General features: G+C 35.5%; 1 protein-coding gene across 2 annotated transcripts; it reads left to right on the forward strand.

Annotated features, from left to right (window-relative positions):
- The first annotated feature begins 816 nt into the window (after positions 1-816).
- Positions 817-19,308, forward strand: LOC122009503 (DNA repair protein RadA-like). Of its 2 annotated transcripts, none has more exons than XM_042565682.1 (10): positions 817-1,581; positions 2,955-3,010; positions 3,508-3,566; positions 3,703-3,774; positions 5,418-5,501; positions 8,150-8,257; positions 8,535-8,597; positions 9,097-9,177; positions 13,417-13,482; positions 14,191-14,814. In XM_042565682.1, exons 1-10 carry the CDS (start codon positions 890-892, stop codon positions 14,629-14,631), a joined length of 1,722 nt encoding a protein of 573 aa, XP_042421616.1. In that variant the 5' UTR covers positions 817-889; the 3' UTR covers positions 14,632-14,814. The 2 variants fall into 2 exon arrangements, with proteins under 2 accessions (XP_042421616.1, XP_042421617.1); XM_042565683.1 differs by lacking the exon at positions 14,191-14,814 and adding an exon at positions 19,083-19,308 and having other exon boundaries at positions 819-1,581.
- The last annotated feature ends 689 nt before the right edge of the window (positions 19,309-19,997 follow it).

Raw genomic sequence — 19,997 nt, forward strand, 5'->3', positions numbered from 1 at the left:
AAGATCGTCCGGACGACCGATAGCTGGCTGAGCGGCTTTTCCGCTCGGTTTGTAACAGACAAAAGGAGGATCAGAGGATATCCTTCTGGGAACCTATGCCATCGATAGACGGTATGCTTGGCGACATGGTCAGACAGAAGATCGTACGATGGAAGCTTCCGCTGTCTCGTCAGAGATATGCTCGGGTCGTTAAGGTATGGTGTTAGGGACACTTTTCTGACACGTCCTTTCAGGGTATGCTTTGAGGAACGTGCATGCATCGGGAAGCGTGCACGTGCTCCCAGGAAGTTCTATATAAAGACCTCCAAGCTTCGACGGAGGTATGCATAATCTCTACTATAGCTACAGTTATTATACCATTTTGCTTCCTCGTTTCTTCTACATCGCCGGTGTTTGACTTGAGCGTCGGAGGGCTATCGCTTGAGAACCCCTCCCTGGCTCGACACTGACGTTACTGTGGTTGTAGGCTTCATTGACAAGAAGTCCACCAATAGTTAACGGGAGCGCCACACCCCCAACATCCATTGCCTCGACTCTTGGACATGATCATAATGCTTAACCAAGATTTATAATTTAAGAGGTTGAATATACCAAGATTATGTTAATACACTTGATTTTTAAATTAATTAATTGAGCTAATTTAATTGTATTTATCCTATTTTTCATCTAAAACAAAATAATGAAAGTTTCAAAAAAAAATCTAGATAAAGGGCAACTGAAAATAGTCAAACTATGATGGTCATTTCGAAAAAGTTATAAAATAGAAGGGCTAAAATGGAAATCTCTCAAAACCTTGGGCGGCTGAAAGAACCCTAAAACCTCTAAAACCCCTCGCCACTCTGAAGCCTGAAACGCCCGCGACGTCGGTTCTCTGGCGCTGGTTGCAAAGATGCAATCTTTCCGTAGTCATTTCCTTCGCCGCAAGCTCCTCGTTCTCTCTGGAAGCAAGTCCTTTGCGGGTGCTCGATCTCTCATTTCTTCCTTTGCGGGTGCTCGACCCCTCATTTCTTCGCCGGTTCACTTCCGAAGTAGTAGTTTTCATTCCAGCGATCGGCGATGGGAGGAAGAATCTAGGGATTCACCTGCATCCAGCGTGGGCGTGGAGGTGCATAAGTTTTCGACATACGTTGATCCTCTGGAGGGAAAGATCGTGACAATGCAAGTTGCAGACGAGAGAGATGATAACGGAGGAGAGGCGGAGGTGAGCATCAATACAGTGGCTGCCGCAAAGGTAAGTAGTGGTAGTAGCAGCCAGGAGCTCAATAGTCAGGAGACTGACGAAAATAAGCAGAATTCCCTATCCTATGCTGGTGTAAAGAGGAAGTCGGGGAAGACGAAGTCTACTTGGGTTTGTGAAAATTGCGGAGATATACAAGCACAGTGGTGGGGAACGTGCCCAAACTGCCAAGTGGTAGGTAAGTTTAAGCGCTTCGTGGAGTCTGAGGTGAGCAAGTCAAGGGGGGCTGAGATTTCTGAAGCCCTAGTTAGTTCGTGGCTCCCCCAAGAGTCAAGAATAAGCACCCCTATCAGCTTGGCCGAAGTGACATCAGGCACAGACCAGTCAGAATGGAGAATTCCGCTGTGAGTCCCTTTTCTTGCATATACTCTCACTGGGAAACCTTCAACAACAATAAGGTTTCGTTGGACTCTTTTTTTCAGTATTTATAATTTTTTATTTTCACCTCAAATTGAAGTTCCCTTTTTCTTCTCCTGCATAAAGACCGTGTATGAAGAGGTGTTCAAGTAAGATCAATTATCCATTGGGGTTATTATATTGAGCATATGATTAGGATAATAGTAATAATGTTAGATGAAATGAATTTGTTTGCTGAATTAGATGGAATATTTTTATCTGCTACTATGTACTGTAATTAGAGGTGTCAACTAATCTAATTCAGTGTGTCCAAGCTACTTTGGCCTACATAGCAAGGGGTGAGAGTTCATAACGGCGCAAGTCACCAAACCTGCAAGGTCATGTTGGGCGTGGGCCAAGTGGGCTGGCCATGGGCACATAAGGCATTTTAATATTTTTATTATAAATCTATATTATCCTTTACTATCTGTAAAGTAATTTATTTTTTCACTCGATATATCTTAATTTTTTGAAAGGCAATTATTTTATGAGTTTACTTTTTTCCTTATTATTAATTTATTGTTATTATTTTGTTATTCTTCAAATATATTGGAAGTAATTATTACTTTTTATTTTCTATTATTATTAAATTCAGCCTTGACAGGTCAACTTGACATGACTCATGCTGGGTATAACACTACATAGTTGACTATGCTAAGCTGAAGGTGGTAATGACTCAGGCCATGTCTGGCATGGGCTGTTTGGAACTATAGCTTGACTTGCTTGACCCTAACCAAGTTTGCTTTGGCTCGGACCATGCCCTTGCCCAGGCATGACCCATTCTGTAAACTGACTTCTAAGGTGCATGCAAAATACAGAAAGTGAATGGTAAGATCTCATGGAACTAGTCTTGACTGTTTGTCTGTTAACTGTATATTTCTAAGCCATTATTATGTTTCTAGATAATCAATATTATGCTCATTAATAAGTCTGTTAGTTTCATTTTTTAATAACTACTTTGCTACATAAGTAAGCTGTTTCTATGATATATCACAAGCAGTTAAGGTTGTAATAGGCCCTGATCTTTAAAAAGTTTTCACGGAACATGCTTTTCTACTAGTAGGAAGTAAATAGAAGTACAAACAATTTTGAATAAAAACATGAACTGGATATGCGATCATGTTTTTGCTTACATAGGATCCATATGCAAATCATCTATTTACTTAAATATCAGGTAGACTGCATATACTGTTGTGCAACATACCAAGGTTGCATAACCTATCACAAGAGATTCATTTATGCTTGTAAAACCTTTAATCACATTGAAGAAACTAGATACAATAAAAATCGTTACACTAATGAATCTTCATATTCTTTCTAGAGAGGGACACTTTGGATTGGAGTTCTGTAGGGTTCTTGGTGGTGGTCTCGTGCCAGGTATCTGAATTTTAACTGCTCTTCTTTCTTTTCAATATTAGATGATAATTCTCTGTTTTCAGGTTGTCTTGTGACAGAGAGTTGATATGAATTATAGGTTATATCTTGAACATGTATATCCTTTCTTTATGCTTCGTTAGTAGTTTCATTTCTAGAAGTTACCTTCGTTCATATTATTTGTTTGTTCATTTTTTTGAACATCACAAAAAGAAGTATTATTTCGTACCATCACTACATCGGGCTTGATGAAAGCAGTCACTTACCTAGGATATTGCAAGTAAAGAGTTAATGTATGGATGATTAGTTTTCTCATTATGCAATCTTTAGTGACATCATTATTTCCTAAATATCACAAGGAGACTAATAATAATGGAAAAGTGAAAAGCTAATGTGGATGCATTACTGAACATATAGCACTACCCAATTTATTTAAGCTGCAAATATTATTATCCATCATCTTCAAGATTAGCAGTTAGGTCATGCTTTTACTTGTGCAGGCTCCTTAGTTTTAATTGGTGGCGACCCTGGAGTTGGCAAGAGTACACTACTATTGCAGGTTTGAACTGCTTTTCTTCAGTTATCTATCTTCTACCAAATATGTAGAAGAGAACTGCTACTATGCATATATTTTTGAAGTGGCTTTATATACTGTCCTGTTTAGGTCTGATACAAAAAATTTGTTGTGACTTAAGATTGCTGCTATTTTAGCTCGAGGATTCAATCATGGAGGGCCTGCTCCAGTTGTATATGCATCTGGTGAGGAGGTATGTAGTAGTTTCTTGTTTTGTGATCTAGGTTCATATTCTTTAGAAATATGGGTATTCACGATCCAATTTTCTATTTTCAGTTCATAAATGTGTAATCGTGTGTTTGCAAAAGATCAACATTGTCTCAGTAATGTTCATGATGATTATTTCAAACATCTCATTGGCTTCAAGATATTGACACTTGAGCAATTACCCTAGAAGGGTCTGTACCTACCTAAAGAAGGCCTCTTGTTGAATAGACAGAAATGGCCTCACCCCCGAGCTTAAGATATTGAGACGTCATTGTCACCATCGTTATGATCTATGGCCACAACAGTTCTTTGTAGCTAACTATAGCAATAGAAGAAAATGTTGTTCTCGACAAGGTATTAAAAGACATTTCCAGGTGGTAGATAGTTGGTCAATTGCTTAGTGTCTAGGTGGTAGATGCTCAGGCGAGGGCCTAGGCAGTTAACATTGAAACATTATTAAAATATGTTTAGTCACTCAAAGAAAGTAATGATAAAACATTTAAATATAGTTGCGGATATAGTACATAATCGAAGTCAACGACGTAGGAGGATCAATATAGCTGACCACACTTAGTGGTGAAGGAAAGCTTGGTTGTTATTGTTATTTAGTCACTCAAATTTAATATCACAAATTCTTAATTATCTATCACATTACAAGTACACATACTAAAAATCACTAAACACATAATAACAACAAAAATACAATTTATCTTACATTGCAACTAATAACTAAAAATTATAATATAGCATATTTTTTTTAATAATAAATCAACATTGTAAGAAAGCATATAACAAATTCATAACAGAATATTAAATATGAAAAATAACTAGTAAATAGTGTCATACACTCAATTTTACAATAAAGTAAGTTTATAAGTGAATAATGCTAAGTAAAAAAAATTAGTCTAGCCCTCTCTAGGAGTAGAAACCCTATAAAAACAATTCAATTTCTCCTCGTCACCCTCACTTTCTTCCCTAGAATTAACCTCTTATTTAAAGTTTTCACTTGTAGAGAGATCAAATAGCCTAAAGTTTCTCGTTGCTTGAGAAAGCTCATTAGATCTCGGGTTTCTTCAACTATATTGCCTGTGAAGCTTGATCTTGGAACGCCTTCCTCTTCGACATCTTCATTCATCCATTCGCTAGCACTAGTGACATCTTTTGATTCCAAGGAATCTCTTTCCTTCTCATTTTTGTGATTCTTCAATCTTGCATTAAATTAAACATAAACTAGATCTTGAGATCCTCTGTGGGAATTATTGATTAGTAGGGGGTTGTTATATGATAATTGCTCTTGATAGTTTGGCTTTGGCTCAATTGTTTATTCTCTTGATGAGGTGCTCATACTGAGTCTCAATAGAGATGGTTGCAATGCATCAAAATTCAATTTAGTCTTGATTGTGGCGGTCTCTAAGTATTCAATGAGAAAATTCTCAGTGAGAATCATGCCTTCTATTTTTAGGAAAAAACACATTTCCTACTTAATCTCAACAGTATGCCCTAAAGTGCCATGTGGCAATAGCACATGGATATCATGATCGAATTCTTATCTTAACTGTTCTTTTGGTGAATGACATTTTTTTTATGAACTTGATTTGCTGTTTTATAATTAACGTACTTGCTTGGCAGAGCATTGAACAAATACGAAACAGGGCACAGCGTATGAGCATCACAACCAAGGATCTTTACTTGTATTCAAATACAGACATTGAGGTCTTTGCTCTTAAATCTTCCTTTTCTAAGTGCCAAGAAGTTTATTTCTGTCAAGTTGTCCGATGATTGAGTTGTTTGTATTTGGATGTCATTCTAATCAATGCTAAATGTGTTAGGGATGAAACCTGCAATTCAAAGTTGAACTGAAAAAAGAATAAGTTGCATGTGTACCACAAATATCTTAATATGATACTTGCTACCATCAAGTTATTATTATTATTATTGTTGTTGCTTAAGAACAGTAATGTTATGCTCTTTAGGTAAAAGAAATTTTTTATTGATCATGGTATACTTCATAGGTTATGAAACAACACATCTATGATGGATGAATGAGATGGTTAGAAGTAAAAAGGAATAATGTACTTTTATTTAAGCAATAAGGTGTATCTCTAATAAATGAAAGAAAATGGTTTAAGACAAGGTTTAAAATCTCGATCTATGCCGAGGTTTCAGTCTCAGACCGGAACGATATGGTTTTGGTATTGTATCGTGCCGATATATATATATATATATATATATACACACACACGAATGTTATGTAACTTGATAGCATATGTTTGTCAAAACTTCTAAAATAATGATTAGACATTTATATCAACAAAAATGTGTGTCATATGCTTAGGAACTTAGAATCTAAAAATAGAGAAGCTAAGTATGTTAATATTTATGATTTCAAATCTAAAATTGATTCTAGGATAAAAAAGGTTATTCTCTATAATAATTATATAAATTAACACAAAACATAATATATATAGCTTCTATTGAATTTAAAATCAAATTTATTTAAAATTTTTTTATATATTTTAATTTTTTAACAATTAATTTTTTAGAATTATTTATAAAAATTTAAAATTATTATAAAATTTCAAAATTATTTTAAAAATTCAAAATTATTTTAAAATTTTTATAAAATTTTAATCTATTTTTAATTTATTTGTTTTTAAAATTATTTTAAATTATCTATTTTTTACTTTATTTCTTTTATAATTTTAATAAAAATTAGAAAATTATATATTATAATTATATTAATTAATTAACAATTTCTTTAATTAATTATTAATTTATATAATATATAATTATAATTTATATAATAATTAATTAGAAATTAGAAATTATATATATAATATAATGGTCTTATTTAAAAGTTTTAATAAACCCGAACTTTTTCTCAACCTCGCGATTCCGCTGCCCATCACGATTTTTTATCACGTCGCCGCCTTATCAAGTTAATCTTTCACCAATCTTCATCCCCAAATTGATTCCTTCTTTCTTCCTTCTTCTTTTTGTTGTGGGCTCATGATGCATGCGATGAGCACGTGAAATTGTTGTGCGTGCTGTGCTGGTGTTGGTCCTGCGTCAGAATGGTAAAAACCGCCGTTTCGGACGGCACGTCTCGAGATTTCATTCACTTGTTTAAGATGATATCAATATGTTTTTATGTAACACTAATAAATTATATAGTTATACAGTTAGAATAAATTAGAGTTGAATAATGAGAGATCGAGTGTGACAAAAAAAATGCTTTAAAACACTATATAAAGGGTAGCTTAGTGTAGGAAGCTCTCGCGGAAGGATGGGACCATATTGGATTTATTTTATGCAACCTTATCTAGTATAGTAGTATTGCAAGAGACCATTTTTTGGACTCGAACCCATGATCACAAGGTCACACGACAACAACTTTATTGTTGCGCGGTAACATAATTAAAATGATTTAAAAGATTAACAATAGAGTTGAGTGGTAGGATGAGATTGGTGTAGCTGATTTCAAAATTTTGGGAGTCATTACTTATGTTATTATTTTTGTTCTTTTCCAAAGTTCGACATAGTTTTATTTGGGTTCACTAATTTAAGCTACCATTAGTGCACTTTATCAAGGTTCAAAATCTTGAGCCATGTTGAAGTTTCGGACTTTGAATGGAATGGTATTGTATTGATACCATGCTAGTGTTTCAACATATGGTGCTTGTGAAGAATTGGAAGGGGTGAAGGAAGGACTTAGAAGAACAAATGGAAGAAGAGAACACTCATATACCTCATTTTGGACTTTATGTTCCATATGAAATGGTACAGTTTTAACATTATATTGCATGAAAAAAAGCTACAAAAACTAACATTTTTACAATTTTGTAGCACATCACATAATTAGAAGGGGAGCCTTGGCGCAACGGTAAAGTTGTTGCTATGTGATCAAAAGGTCACGGGTTCAAATCTTGGAAATAACCTCTTGCAAAAAGTAGGGTAAGGTTGCGTACAATGGATCCTTCCCCGGGACTCCGCATGGTGGGAGCTTCGTGCACCGGGTTACCCTTTTTTTTTTTTAACACATCACATAATTGGCACAATGACATAGTATAAATTATCCGTCTCTAGGAATGAGTGCCGAGTAGTATCAAAATTTGGTAATTTATTGGATTGACATAGTATGAGATTTCAAATTATGGCTAAGATTGGATTTTCTAAATGTATGCTGGGAACATGATCTGTCGCTATAACTTAGATTTTAACAGACTATTTATCTGCTAATAAGATTCATTCTATTGTATTTAAGATAAAAAAAAATCAGATCAACTTGTGTTGGTAATACAACATTTTTTGTTAGATGTTCTATCACACAAACTTCACTCTTTCCTTTAATTCAATCGCAGGATATATTGGAAAAAATAACAAAACTGTCCCCACGGGCTCTTATTGTCGATTCTATTCAGACTGTTTATTTGAAAGGAGTTACTGGTAGTGCTGGAAATGTCATGCAGGTCTGTCACTCAGAACTTCAAAAAATTTACCATCTCACATGTGTATCTCACATGGAACTCTTAAAAAAATTTAAGCATTGCTAATATTTCCTTTTATTCGCCTGTGCTCTTAATTTTGCATCTAATTAAAAATAACTTTAAGAGTTCCTGAACTTTGTATCTGTAACCTAAGATACAGTTGTTGTATCCTCTTCCTTGGATGAGGAAAATGCCAACATCTTATTTTTCTTGCCACATGGCTGATTTTTCTTCCCTATTATTCTTTGTTGCGAAACAGATTAAGGAGTGCACATCAGCCTTACTCCGATTTGCTAAGCAGACAAATATCCCTGTTTTCTTGGTAAGCTAGCCCTTTACAACAGTACTATTTGAATTTGATCCTCATTCTGCATTGAGGAACAATACACTTTGAGAAGGTCTATTAAAGTATTTATGTGTTCTTTCCCCTGGCATCATGATATTGAGTAATTATGAGTTGTTGAACCTGCCACTAATCCCATCATTGGCAATGCAATTTTTCTTTTTGCATTTGATTGACAAGATTAATTATTCTTCAGATAGGGGTTTCTTCTGATAGCTACATTGCCACATTGAAGCCTTTTCTAACAAATTTAGATTTTTTTAACCAATTTTAGCCTCCATCTGAAACTTATTGGTGAATAGTTGTGAAATTAGTTACATCACTGGGAGCCACTGTATGGCCATTTATGTGTGAACAAAGAAGGTATCAGTTATTCAATGGAATTATTTATAGTTTCATGAGTGCATTGCTTGCCTCCGTCTAACTTTAAATGATTGAGAAATCTTATTAATATTTGTTGACATTTTATTTGTAACAGAGCGGGCATGTGACAAAAACAGGAGAGATTGCTGGGCCTCGCATCTTGGAGCATATAGTGGATGCTGTTTTCTATATGGAGGTTTTTATCCTATACTCAAGACACCCCACAATGCTTGATGTTGCTTTTTTGCAATACTTTTTTTTTTTTTTTTTGAATTTAAGATACTCTTTATGTGTGTAATAAAGAAACAAGATACTAATTAACTTATACATAATTTGCAACTGTTGTGCTGGGAGAAGAGAAAAAGGGGATCTGCAATGTTAAATCTATCATCTTACTTTGCTTCCGTGTGTCTGATTTTCCTCATAGGAGCTTATGTAGTTAGATCTGTGTTTTTAGCATCTAATTAAGTTCAAGGCTGCAAGGAAAACACCTCTGGTTAAACTGATCTTGGTATGAAATCTGCTAATACTTATGCCCAAACAACATGGTATTAGGCATCAAACCACATGTATGAATGCTATCAAACGCCCATGCTAAAGACAAAAATTTTCATAGCTGCATTCTTCATTTGAACATAGTATATACATTTACTATATGCACAATAATGCAACTCAATTCATCATTCTCTTCACATTAAACTCAAGGGTAAGCTCTAAATTATGGTGTTAAGATGCACACCATCTCTGTGCCTAAGAGAAGGTATTTATCCACAATCTCTCACATTGTTTTTTTGATACAAAATATCCCTCTTTAATTTTCTACACCCCACAAGGTGTACAAGGTGGCCAAACATGGGCCAACACTTTATATAGTCATATTAGAAATCATAGTTATTTAAGGCGTGAGGCGCCTAAAAGCGCAAAAGTGTTGTGGGGCCTAAGGCGCAATGCATTGAGGCACACACCTTACTAAAGTAAGGCACTTTGGATCTAAATTTTTACAATTCAAACATATATAGGGAATTTCTACTAAAATATTTCACTAACAAAATTATAATGGATAAAATATTAAACAATAATTTAAATATAAAATTCACTAGTAAATAAATATGTTATACACATAATTCAAATTAAAAAAAAAATCAAATATCTAAATCATCAAAATCTTCATCATCTTTCTCAATCATATTATTGTCATCGTCATCCGATGTTTCAGATTTGTATAGCTGAATCTTCATCAGTTTTGTAAGACCAAAAACCTTAAGTGCGCGCAATGCCTCTCACAAAGCGCACGCTTAAGTTGACGAGGCGCAAGAGGCTTGACTGTGGCTTGTGCCTTGTGCCTTGCGCCTAGGCGCAGTGAGACGAGCGCTTTTAATAACTATGTTAGGAACACTTTCCTAGGTGACTCAAAATGTATGTATAATACATATCTCTATTATACCATACATTTGTTCACGAGGGGTACCATGTCACATTTTTATATGTGCCTCCTACCTAAGGCTATGGTCCTTCCAAACAATCTCGATGATAGAAGTTGGTTGCATGACGCAACCAAATACAAGATTGCCCTCTAAATTGATCCTCATCGATCAAGGCTTTCTGTTGGGGCGACTAACTCATCGGAAACATCTTTTAATCAAAGGGGAGGATCTACATAGGTAGCTTTAAAAAGAAGAGAAATATAAAAATTGCTAAACAAAATATGTCAATCAAAATCAATTATTGAAAAATTATAATTGTTATATTTTTCATAAATAATTCTAGAAATTAATTAGATCTTTTGATCTTACAATCTCATCCTACGTTTAGATCTTATTGATCCCTCACCATTCCAAGCTAGGATGTCAGCCTTGATTTCGCCTTCCTCAAAAAGGAGACTAATGAAGACAAGTACTTGATTCAAAACCTTTGTCTTTCACCTTCTAAGATGTTGCCCTAAAGCAAAACATATATGTCTTAAAGTAAAACTACAATGGAAAAGGTGGAGAAAACATGAACTGTCATATCCTTGCCAATTTACCAAGTTGATGCTGTGACTCAATTTGAAATGTTCTCTTAATGTCAAACACCAAGCCACACAGAGCCTTGATGGTTCCTACCATGCACGAGTGAAGGGGCTGCTCAAACCAAGGAAGGAAGATATAGAGAGGAGAGATATCAATCAACTTCATTATTTGTTGGAAATCCCATTTCAAAACAAGACAACGGTTGCTAACCCTTTCTTAAATTGACGATCTTCCAAGTTTGGGATGAGAAAATTGATTTTCAAATGGATAGGAGATTTCTAAATTGGACAAAATTTCCAAATCTAAGAGATGGTGATGATATCATGATAAGGCTTTCAAATTGGGAGTGGAAGAATAGTTAATTTCTCTTCAGTTAGAGAGAAGGAAATAAAAATCAATTTCTTCCCAAATTGAGAGAATGGGAGAGAGAGAAATTAATTTCTTGCTAAATTGAGGGGGGATTAAATTATAAATTTGTTTTATTGTAGAAAAACGTAGTATAATATAAAATGATTCTATGAGAACTAGGAATATTCAAACAGTGAAGCATTCGATGATATGATTAGCTTGGATTTACTCGTGATAGGAAGTCATCTTCATGATTTTGGATTTATGTTAGAGGTAACTTTAGTAATGCGAAAGAACAAAAATTAAAGTGTTGCAACTTGATTGAGTAATGAAACATAATATATAACTATAACACAATCTATGAGAGGTTGCCGATTATTATTATTATTCACTTGAAGATCTTGAAATTCTATAAATTGACTACAATACCGAGTGCACCTTGGTGTTGTGTAACAACGTTGGGGTGTGCACATGGTGGCACAAGAGGCTGGTGTGGAAGTGTCAGGCATGTGCAGTGTAGGGCACAGGGAATAAGAAAGGGAGAAAATGAGAGAAAGAGGGCTGGTGGCTTAGTCTTGCTCTAGCACCAACGATGATGGTGCACAGGAGATGAGCTTGCTGGCGAGGCACAAAAAAAGTGAGGGAAAGTGAAAAAAAGGGAAGAAAATCGAGAGAAAGGGGAGAGAGTGCTGTCAGCGACAATGACATTTGTTTGCCTTAGCTTTGGCTGGTGTCGTGACAATAGAACAAGGAGAGGGAGGAGAGACCGAGAGAGACAGCGGGAATGTTGTTGGAAGATGGGAGGTCGACAATGTGGGTGGGATATGGTTGCACACGAAGAGGTGCATGAGGCAATGGCGCCATGGGAAGGGGAGAGGAATTAAGAAAAGGGGGAATACAGGAGAATGAAAGAGGAAGAAAGTTTATATAACTCTCAACTCTCAAAAATTGGATTAACCCAATCCAATGCAAATAAACTAGTGTCTCAAATAGAAATTTAGTTTATTGAGTCCAAATTGTTCTTGGTTAGAATCCATGTGACTCTAATCTCAGCATTTCTACTTGATGGCCTTAATCAAATTCTAAACCAACTTCAATTTGACACCTAAAACTTAAATGCTTGATTTGGTTTCAGCTTAAGTACATTGCCTAAAACTATTTTTTTAAAAAATAATTTAAAATGTGAAAAATTTAAATTTGATATCTAATACATAGACATACAGAATACACCTTGCAAAGATGTATACTCTGAACACACATGGGTACCCACACCTTAGCATTCTAACTCAAACTCATTTCATACCTGTGACGGTCTTTGAATATTTCATCAAGATCTTTCTTATACTACTTTAATAAGAACCTGAACTCGATCAAACCCACCCTGCTGCCATCCTTACACAAGTAGACTCAGAAGAAAGCCGAGACTTCTACCAATTCAACAGCAGTGATTGACTCATCATCCTTAATTTAAGTATATCAAAATTCAATCAATTACTGTTGATTTGAATCAGTTTATCGAGTTCCTTTAAGGATCAAGCACATACTAATGGAGCCAATGGACTAATTTAAAATGATTTAATTTCTATACTTCTATCATACTTACAAACTTCAAAATTAATGTCTTAATAAATTAATTTTCAATCAATGATTTCATTACTATTTTTTGTATTGCTTGTATTCTTATAATATGAGTAAAATAAATCAGGAATCAATTGCTTAAGAATATTTGACACAACATGATTTCACCATATTCTGTTGCAGTTATAGAAAAATGAAAATTTCCAGGAGCTCTATTCTCTATTTCTTTTTTACTTCTTTATATAATCCTTTTTAAACTTGTTTTATTATCCTAATTTTCTAAATTGTTATCTTTTTTCTTTATAATATTCTGTTTCACAAGTTTGACATTATTCTGTTTCACAAGTTTGTATGCAGAATTTAAACACAAGTATTTTTTTTTGGGGAATATTCATCATATTTTTCACGTAACTTCCTGTATAATGGAATAGGACTTCTGTGTTTGAAAATTATATGTAAACTTCTCTTCTCAAGTGCCCATCAAGATTCTGTTGATACAGGGTGATAGGCACACATCTTATCGGCTAGTGCGCTCTGTGAAGAACCGCTTTGGTTCAACTGATGAGGTACCATAGGCATGTTACATTATGTATTTGAAATGGCACTTTATTTATCATAGTTCTATGGAATTAGTTGCTTAGACTGGAATGGTTCAATTTTCCTTTTTTTCATCCGCTTTGTCATGTTTTTCTGAAAAAGATCTGCTATTTAGATTAATCTGACTGCTAATTTTTAACTCTTTTGTAGAGCATACTGTGTCTTAAGTACCTTGAATTATTTTCAAGATAATACTATATTTCTTTATTTAAATGAGATTTTATGCATTTCATTTGTTTATTTATTTGTGTGTTTTTTTGGGTGTTAAACAAATTGATTATCTGTACTTGGAATTCGAGCCATCATTTAGTATTTCTGTCCTGCAACTTGATTGTTTTAAGCACTTAGGTTGAGATGTGGTATATTATGCAACTTTGGAAGGTTATTAGCAGAGGGACATACACAAGGTAGCTATAGCCGATAACACCAATGCAAAAATATTCATATACTCATGTTATACTTTTGGTACATTAATAATTTATGATATACTTTCTTGGTACTAGGTGGTCTTGATATACTGGTAAATACTGGTTGATCATTTCATCAAATCTGTAATTGGCAATAACTTAGTCCTTGCGCAATCCAAACAAAAATCCATACACTTGTTATGCTTTCTGTAGCATCAATAAATGCAATCAAATGTTGAAATCTATACAAAATAACTTTGTTTTTATCAGCTTGGAGTGTTTGAAATGTCAGAAGCTGGCTTGCAAGCTGTCCAAAATCCAAGTGAAATATTCCTAAGTGAAGACTTTTCTGACTCTGATGTATTAGTTGGTCGTGCAGTAACAGTAACCCTTGATGGTTCTCTAACTTTTTCTAAGAGGGTAATAGTGTTCTCTAAAATAGACCTGCACTTTGGGTACCGTCAGTTGAAAGTGAAAGAAAGTGATATATCCAGAATAATTTTCAGGACCAGATACGGACGCTATGAGTTCGTAGTTTTGTCTTTTGGTGTGACTTATACACCTGCAGTCTTCATGGATTTGATGAACAGAGTATTCAGAGAATACCTTGATAAATTTGTCATCGTGTTCATCGACGATATTTTAGTCTATTTCAGAACCCCAGAGGGGCATGACACGCACTTGAGAATAGTCCTGCAGACCCTACAGTAAAACCAGTTTTATGTCAAATTTTCGAAGTGCGAGTTCTGGTTAAATCAGGTGGCGTTTTTAGGTCACATTATTTCTAAAGAATGCATTCAAGTGGATCCTGTCAAGATAGAGGTAGTCAATAATTGGCATAGGCCCAAGAACGTTAGAGAGATCAGAAATTTCCTTGGTTTAGCTGGGTATTACAGAAAATTTGTGGAGGACTTTTCCAAGATAGCCTCTCCACTAACAGCTCTAACGAGGAAGGACAAGAAGTTTGAATAGTCAGACAAATGCGAGCAAAGTTTTCAAGAGTTGAAGAAAAGGTTGACCAATGCCCCCATCCTGATAGTTCCAGAAAGTGACAAAAGTTTTGACATCTACAGTGATGCTTCCAAGATGAGCTTAGGAGCTGTACTCATGCAAGAAGGAAAAGTTATAGCTTATGTTTCCAGACAACTCAAAGACTATGAGAAGAACTATCGCACTCATGATCTTGAGCTGGCAGCTGTGGTCTTTGCACTGAAACTCTGGCGACACTACTTGTATGGAGTCCAGTGCAGAATCTTCACAGACCATCAGAGTTTAAAGTATTTTTTCACCCAGAAAAACTTAAACATGAGACAGCGCAGGTAGCTGGAGTTGGTTAAAGACTATGACTGTGAAATCCTCTACCACCCAGGTAAAGTTAACAAAGTGGCAGATGCATTAAGCAGAAAATCCAGTGCATCCCTGATGTCTTTGTCATCGTTAGCCCTGCCACCGCAGAAGGAGTTGTCAGATTTCGGACTTGAAGTTATTTATGGGCAACTCTCTGCATTGACCTTAGAGTCAACCCTGCTTGAGGATATACAGAGAAAGCAAAGTGAAGATACAGATATCCAAAAGATCAAGCAAGAGATACAACAAGGGGAAAATTCAGAGTTTCGAGTATCAGACAGTGAAATTCTCTATCAGGGGAACCGCCTTTGTGTCCCCGATGATGAAGAGTTGAGAAAGAAAATTTTAGAAGAAGCTCATAGTACACCTTACTCCATGCATCCTGGTTCCACCAAGATGTATCAGGATGTGAAACAGAGATTCTGGTGGTCTGGACTCAAAAGAGATGTTGCAAAATATGTCAGTACCTGTCTGACATGTCAGAGAGTCAAAGTAAAACACCAGAGACCAGGAGGAATGTTACAACCTCTCCCAATACCAGAGTGGAAGTGGGAAGACATATCCATGGACTTCATAACAGGTCTTCCAAGAACTACAAATGGAGATGACGCAATATGGATAGTAGTGGACAGATTGACCAAGTCTGCCCATTTTCTAGCCATCAAGGTGTCCCACTCTATAGAGCGGTTGACACAGCTATATGTTAAGGAGGTGATTAGACTTCATGGAGTTCCAAAATCTATTGTGTCTGATAGAGACGGACGTTTCACCTCTCATTTTTGGGAGTGTGTTCAGAATGCACTAGGCACCAAACTCAAGTTCAACACAGCCTTCCATCCTCAGACTGATGGACAGACAGAGCGAGTAAATCAGATTTTAAAAGATATGTTCAGGGCTTGTGCACTAGATTTCAAGGGAAGTTGGTGCAAGTATCTGTGCTTAGCTGAGTTTGCTTACAACAATAGTTATCAGGCCACTATCAAGATGACACCTTACGAGGCACTGTATGGCAGGAAGTGCAGATCACCCATTTGCTGGCAAGAAGCAGGTGAAAGGAAAGAAATGGAAGTAGAGCTGGGCATTCAGATAGAGCTGATACTAGAAGATCAGACAGAGAATTGAGACTGCCCAGAGTAGACAGAAGAGTTATGCTGACATACGCCGTAGGCCACTTGAGTTTCAAGTAGGGGATTCAGTTTTTCTCAAAGTCGCTCCTATGAAGGGAGTGATGAGATTTGGCAAAAAAAGGCAAGTTAAGCCCTCGCTATGTAGGACCTTATCTGATTATAGAGAGGATTGGGAAAGTAGCTTACAAGCTGGACTTACCACAAGACATGTCAGCAATACATAATGTATTTCATGTCTCCATGTTAAAGAAATGTCTCTACGACCCTAGTCAAGTGATTCAGCCTCAGTTAGTGCAGATCCAGGAGGATCTTAGCTATAAGAGCAGACTTACACAGATAGTGGACAGAAAAGTTAAGAGACTAAGGAATAAAGAAGTGTCACTAGTGAAGGTCATATGGCAGAATCAGAAGCACGAGGAAGTTACTTGGGAGCGTAAGGACAGTATGAGACAGAAATATTCAGAGTTACTCTAAGTTTGAGGACGAACTTTTTATAAGGTATGGGAAATTGTAACAACCCAAATTTTCTCAATTCGAGTTCCAAAAGTAATTTAAAAATAATCAAAAATACTATAGAAATATTCTAGAAATTTTTAGAGTATTTTTATGCAATTTTTGGAGGTCGTTTGATATTTTTACTAAACGAAAGAAGTTTCGACAAAAAAATGTCCAAGCGGAGATTCGAACCCGTAACCTCCAGCCGAACCAATGTCTTAAGCGAATCCGGCTGACCAAGTGTGCAAGCGGGCTATGCTAATCTAGGAAGGAGAGAAATATATTCATATGGTAATAGTTAACAGAATATTGGAGTTATAAAGGGAGAACTTAAGTTTTACCGTGACCTAAAAACCTTTCCTCTCCTTTCTTCCTCGCATGCGACGGCGGCGTTTCTGCCCGAGCGAAAACAAAACGAAGCCTAGCATCACTTCCGGCGGGCGGCGAGAGTGTTTCTCCGTGAGGTCTTCCTACCTTCGTGATCCCCTCGTCGAGAAGAGCAAGCGGATACAAGGAGATTGTTGAGGGAGCACATCATTGGAACCCTAGAGCCTTTGCTTCGGTTGTAAGTCCAAGAACACGAAGGTAAGTTGCTTACTCACCTGCAGTAAGAGTAGTTATCGAGTTCTTGCTTTTTCTTGTTGTTTTCTTTGATGTATGCCGTAAGGAGCTTGTTTTGAGGTTGTTGCCGTGAGCCTCAAAAGGGAACGGAGAAGGGAAAGATTGTATAAGTTAGGGAATTAGTCTTCTTTTTCCTTGCTTTTGGAACCTGTTGTAACCGATTATGTTGCTAGGAATTAGTCTTCTTTTTCCTTGCTTTGGAACCTGCTGTAACAGATTTAGCCTTAATGTGTATGAGAAGTTTTTTTTAAAGAAAACAGCAAGTTTGGTTTTTATCACAGCATGTTGTTTAGACTTTACCTCTTTGCTGTATAATTCTCCTTTGCTGGTTAATTTCCCTTTGCTGCCTTAGCTTGGTTAATTTACCTTTGCTGCCGTGAGTTTGATAAAGAAGAGAAGAAGGGATTTTAATGGATTTAGCATGTGTTTAAGTATTTCATCTTAGGTTAACTTTGCAGATTTTAGTTTATATGCAATTAACTGGACATGAACAGGAACAGCATGTGTTTAGTATATCACGTGTTAGTTTTAATAGCAGCAGAAACTCTGTTATTTCTTTTCCTTATGCTTTGTATTGGCAGAAGACTTGTACCAAACGTGAACTGCTTCTTATTCCACTGCCTTCTTGTTCCAAGCATGCAACTTAGATTTTCTGTTAATTAGAATAACATGAGCAACTATATATATGTTATTTATTTCAAGCATTCAGAATTAAGTTTCTTGTCACCTGAATATGCATGATCAGATTTCATTTTCTATTTCGTTGCTATAAGTTTGAGCATGGGCAGTATTGAATCTTATTTCCATTTCTTTGCTATGGATTTGAGCATGAACAGTATTGAATTATAATGTTTTCTTTGCTATTAGAATGAGTTTAGCATTTTCCTTGCTACTCAAAAAGGCAAGAACAACCTTATTTAAAGTATGTAGTGTTAGTTTCTTGGTTTTCTTGATCATGAACCGCTATTAAGCTTATTTTGTAGTTTGATTGACTTTGCTTTATTTTTATAGCATGCTCAGTCTCTATTAGAGAGCGCGCATTTGGTACTATGTCTGTGCCCAAGAAAGAGAAGAAGAAAGTTAAATATTAATTTCAAGTATAAGACTATAAGTAAATGAAACAAGTATCACCTATGTTTAGAACTAGCAAAGTTTAGCTCTTATAATTCTAAGCATACAGTATTGGTTTTCATTTGCTTTCCTTATGAGTTTATTGAGCATGATTAGCTTTATTTCCAGCATGCAGATTTATTCTTGTATATCATGAGTAGCTTTACATGTTTAGCATTTCAGCCTGTTTGATTCTTTTATTATTAGAAGAGCATGAGTAGTTTTACATGTTTAGCATTTCAGTATGTTTGATTCCTTTGCTATTAGAAGAGCATGAGTAGTTTTACATGTTTAGCATTTCAGCCTGTTTGATTCTTTTACTATTAGAAGAGCGTGAGTAGTTTTCAGTAAGCATTCAATTAGTTTATGTTATACATATATGTACATGCATATCGAGATTTTTGTGAGTTAGACAGCGTTTACTAAACATTCGCTTATAGTTTGCATTTCCTCTTACTGTAGATAAAGGAAAAGAAAAGATTTAGCAAAGGAAGACGATAAAGTGGCGCGGATGATGTGTGATGTCAGGACTATGGGAGAGACTTGAGATGTTTTTGAGTTTTGTGTTTAGTGGATAAGAAACAATTGAATTGTATTTTATACTTCATGTCATTTGAGTTCATTCGTGTTTAGATTGTATGCTGAGACGAGTTTTGTTTTAATTAGTTATTTTGGTGTTTGACACTTATTTAACTGCGTGAGAGTTTGTTATATGTTCCAGCCATCTGTGGTTGATGTATACTATGTTTGTATCTCAGTTTATGGTCACCGGTATAAGGGAGATTTTATCGAAATTTTTCGATAAGGACTCGTGGTTTCGATCACATCGGTTAAGTAGAGTCAGTAGTTAAGTAGTGTCCACCTCTAGAGAGTGGTAGTAAGAAGGGTGGTCGTTACAACATAAGTAATGTCTACGTAAAATTTCATAATTTTTCAATAATCATAGAATTATTTATAATTTTTTGAAATTGAATATGAAATTATTTTCAAAATTTTAAAAAAATTCATATACGGGTAATAAATTAGGTCAATTGATTACCTCACACCAATCAATTAGGGCAATCGATTGAGGTGAATTTTCACGAGTATAGAGGATCATAGAATCAATCAAGTGATTGATTAAACGTCGTAATTGATTGGATTAATCAATTAAGACGGGCGTAATCGATTGAATTCCAACTTTAATCGATTCAGAGAGGTTGAAATTGATTAGTAGATTAAATTAATCGGTTAAGAATGTCGATTTTGGCTGAAATGGTCTGGTTTCAATTAATTAAGCTATGTTTAGTCAAGTTAACCTTCTCTAACCCTTTAAAGTGTTTTAATAAATATTTAAGGGTAATTTTCTTGATGAAAATAAGAAGGAATGATTAAAGG

Source organism: Zingiber officinale, chromosome 8A, assembly GCF_018446385.1.
Source record: "Zingiber officinale cultivar Zhangliang chromosome 8A, Zo_v1.1, whole genome shotgun sequence".
Classification (NCBI taxonomy): domain Eukaryota; kingdom Viridiplantae; phylum Streptophyta; class Magnoliopsida; order Zingiberales; family Zingiberaceae; genus Zingiber; species Zingiber officinale.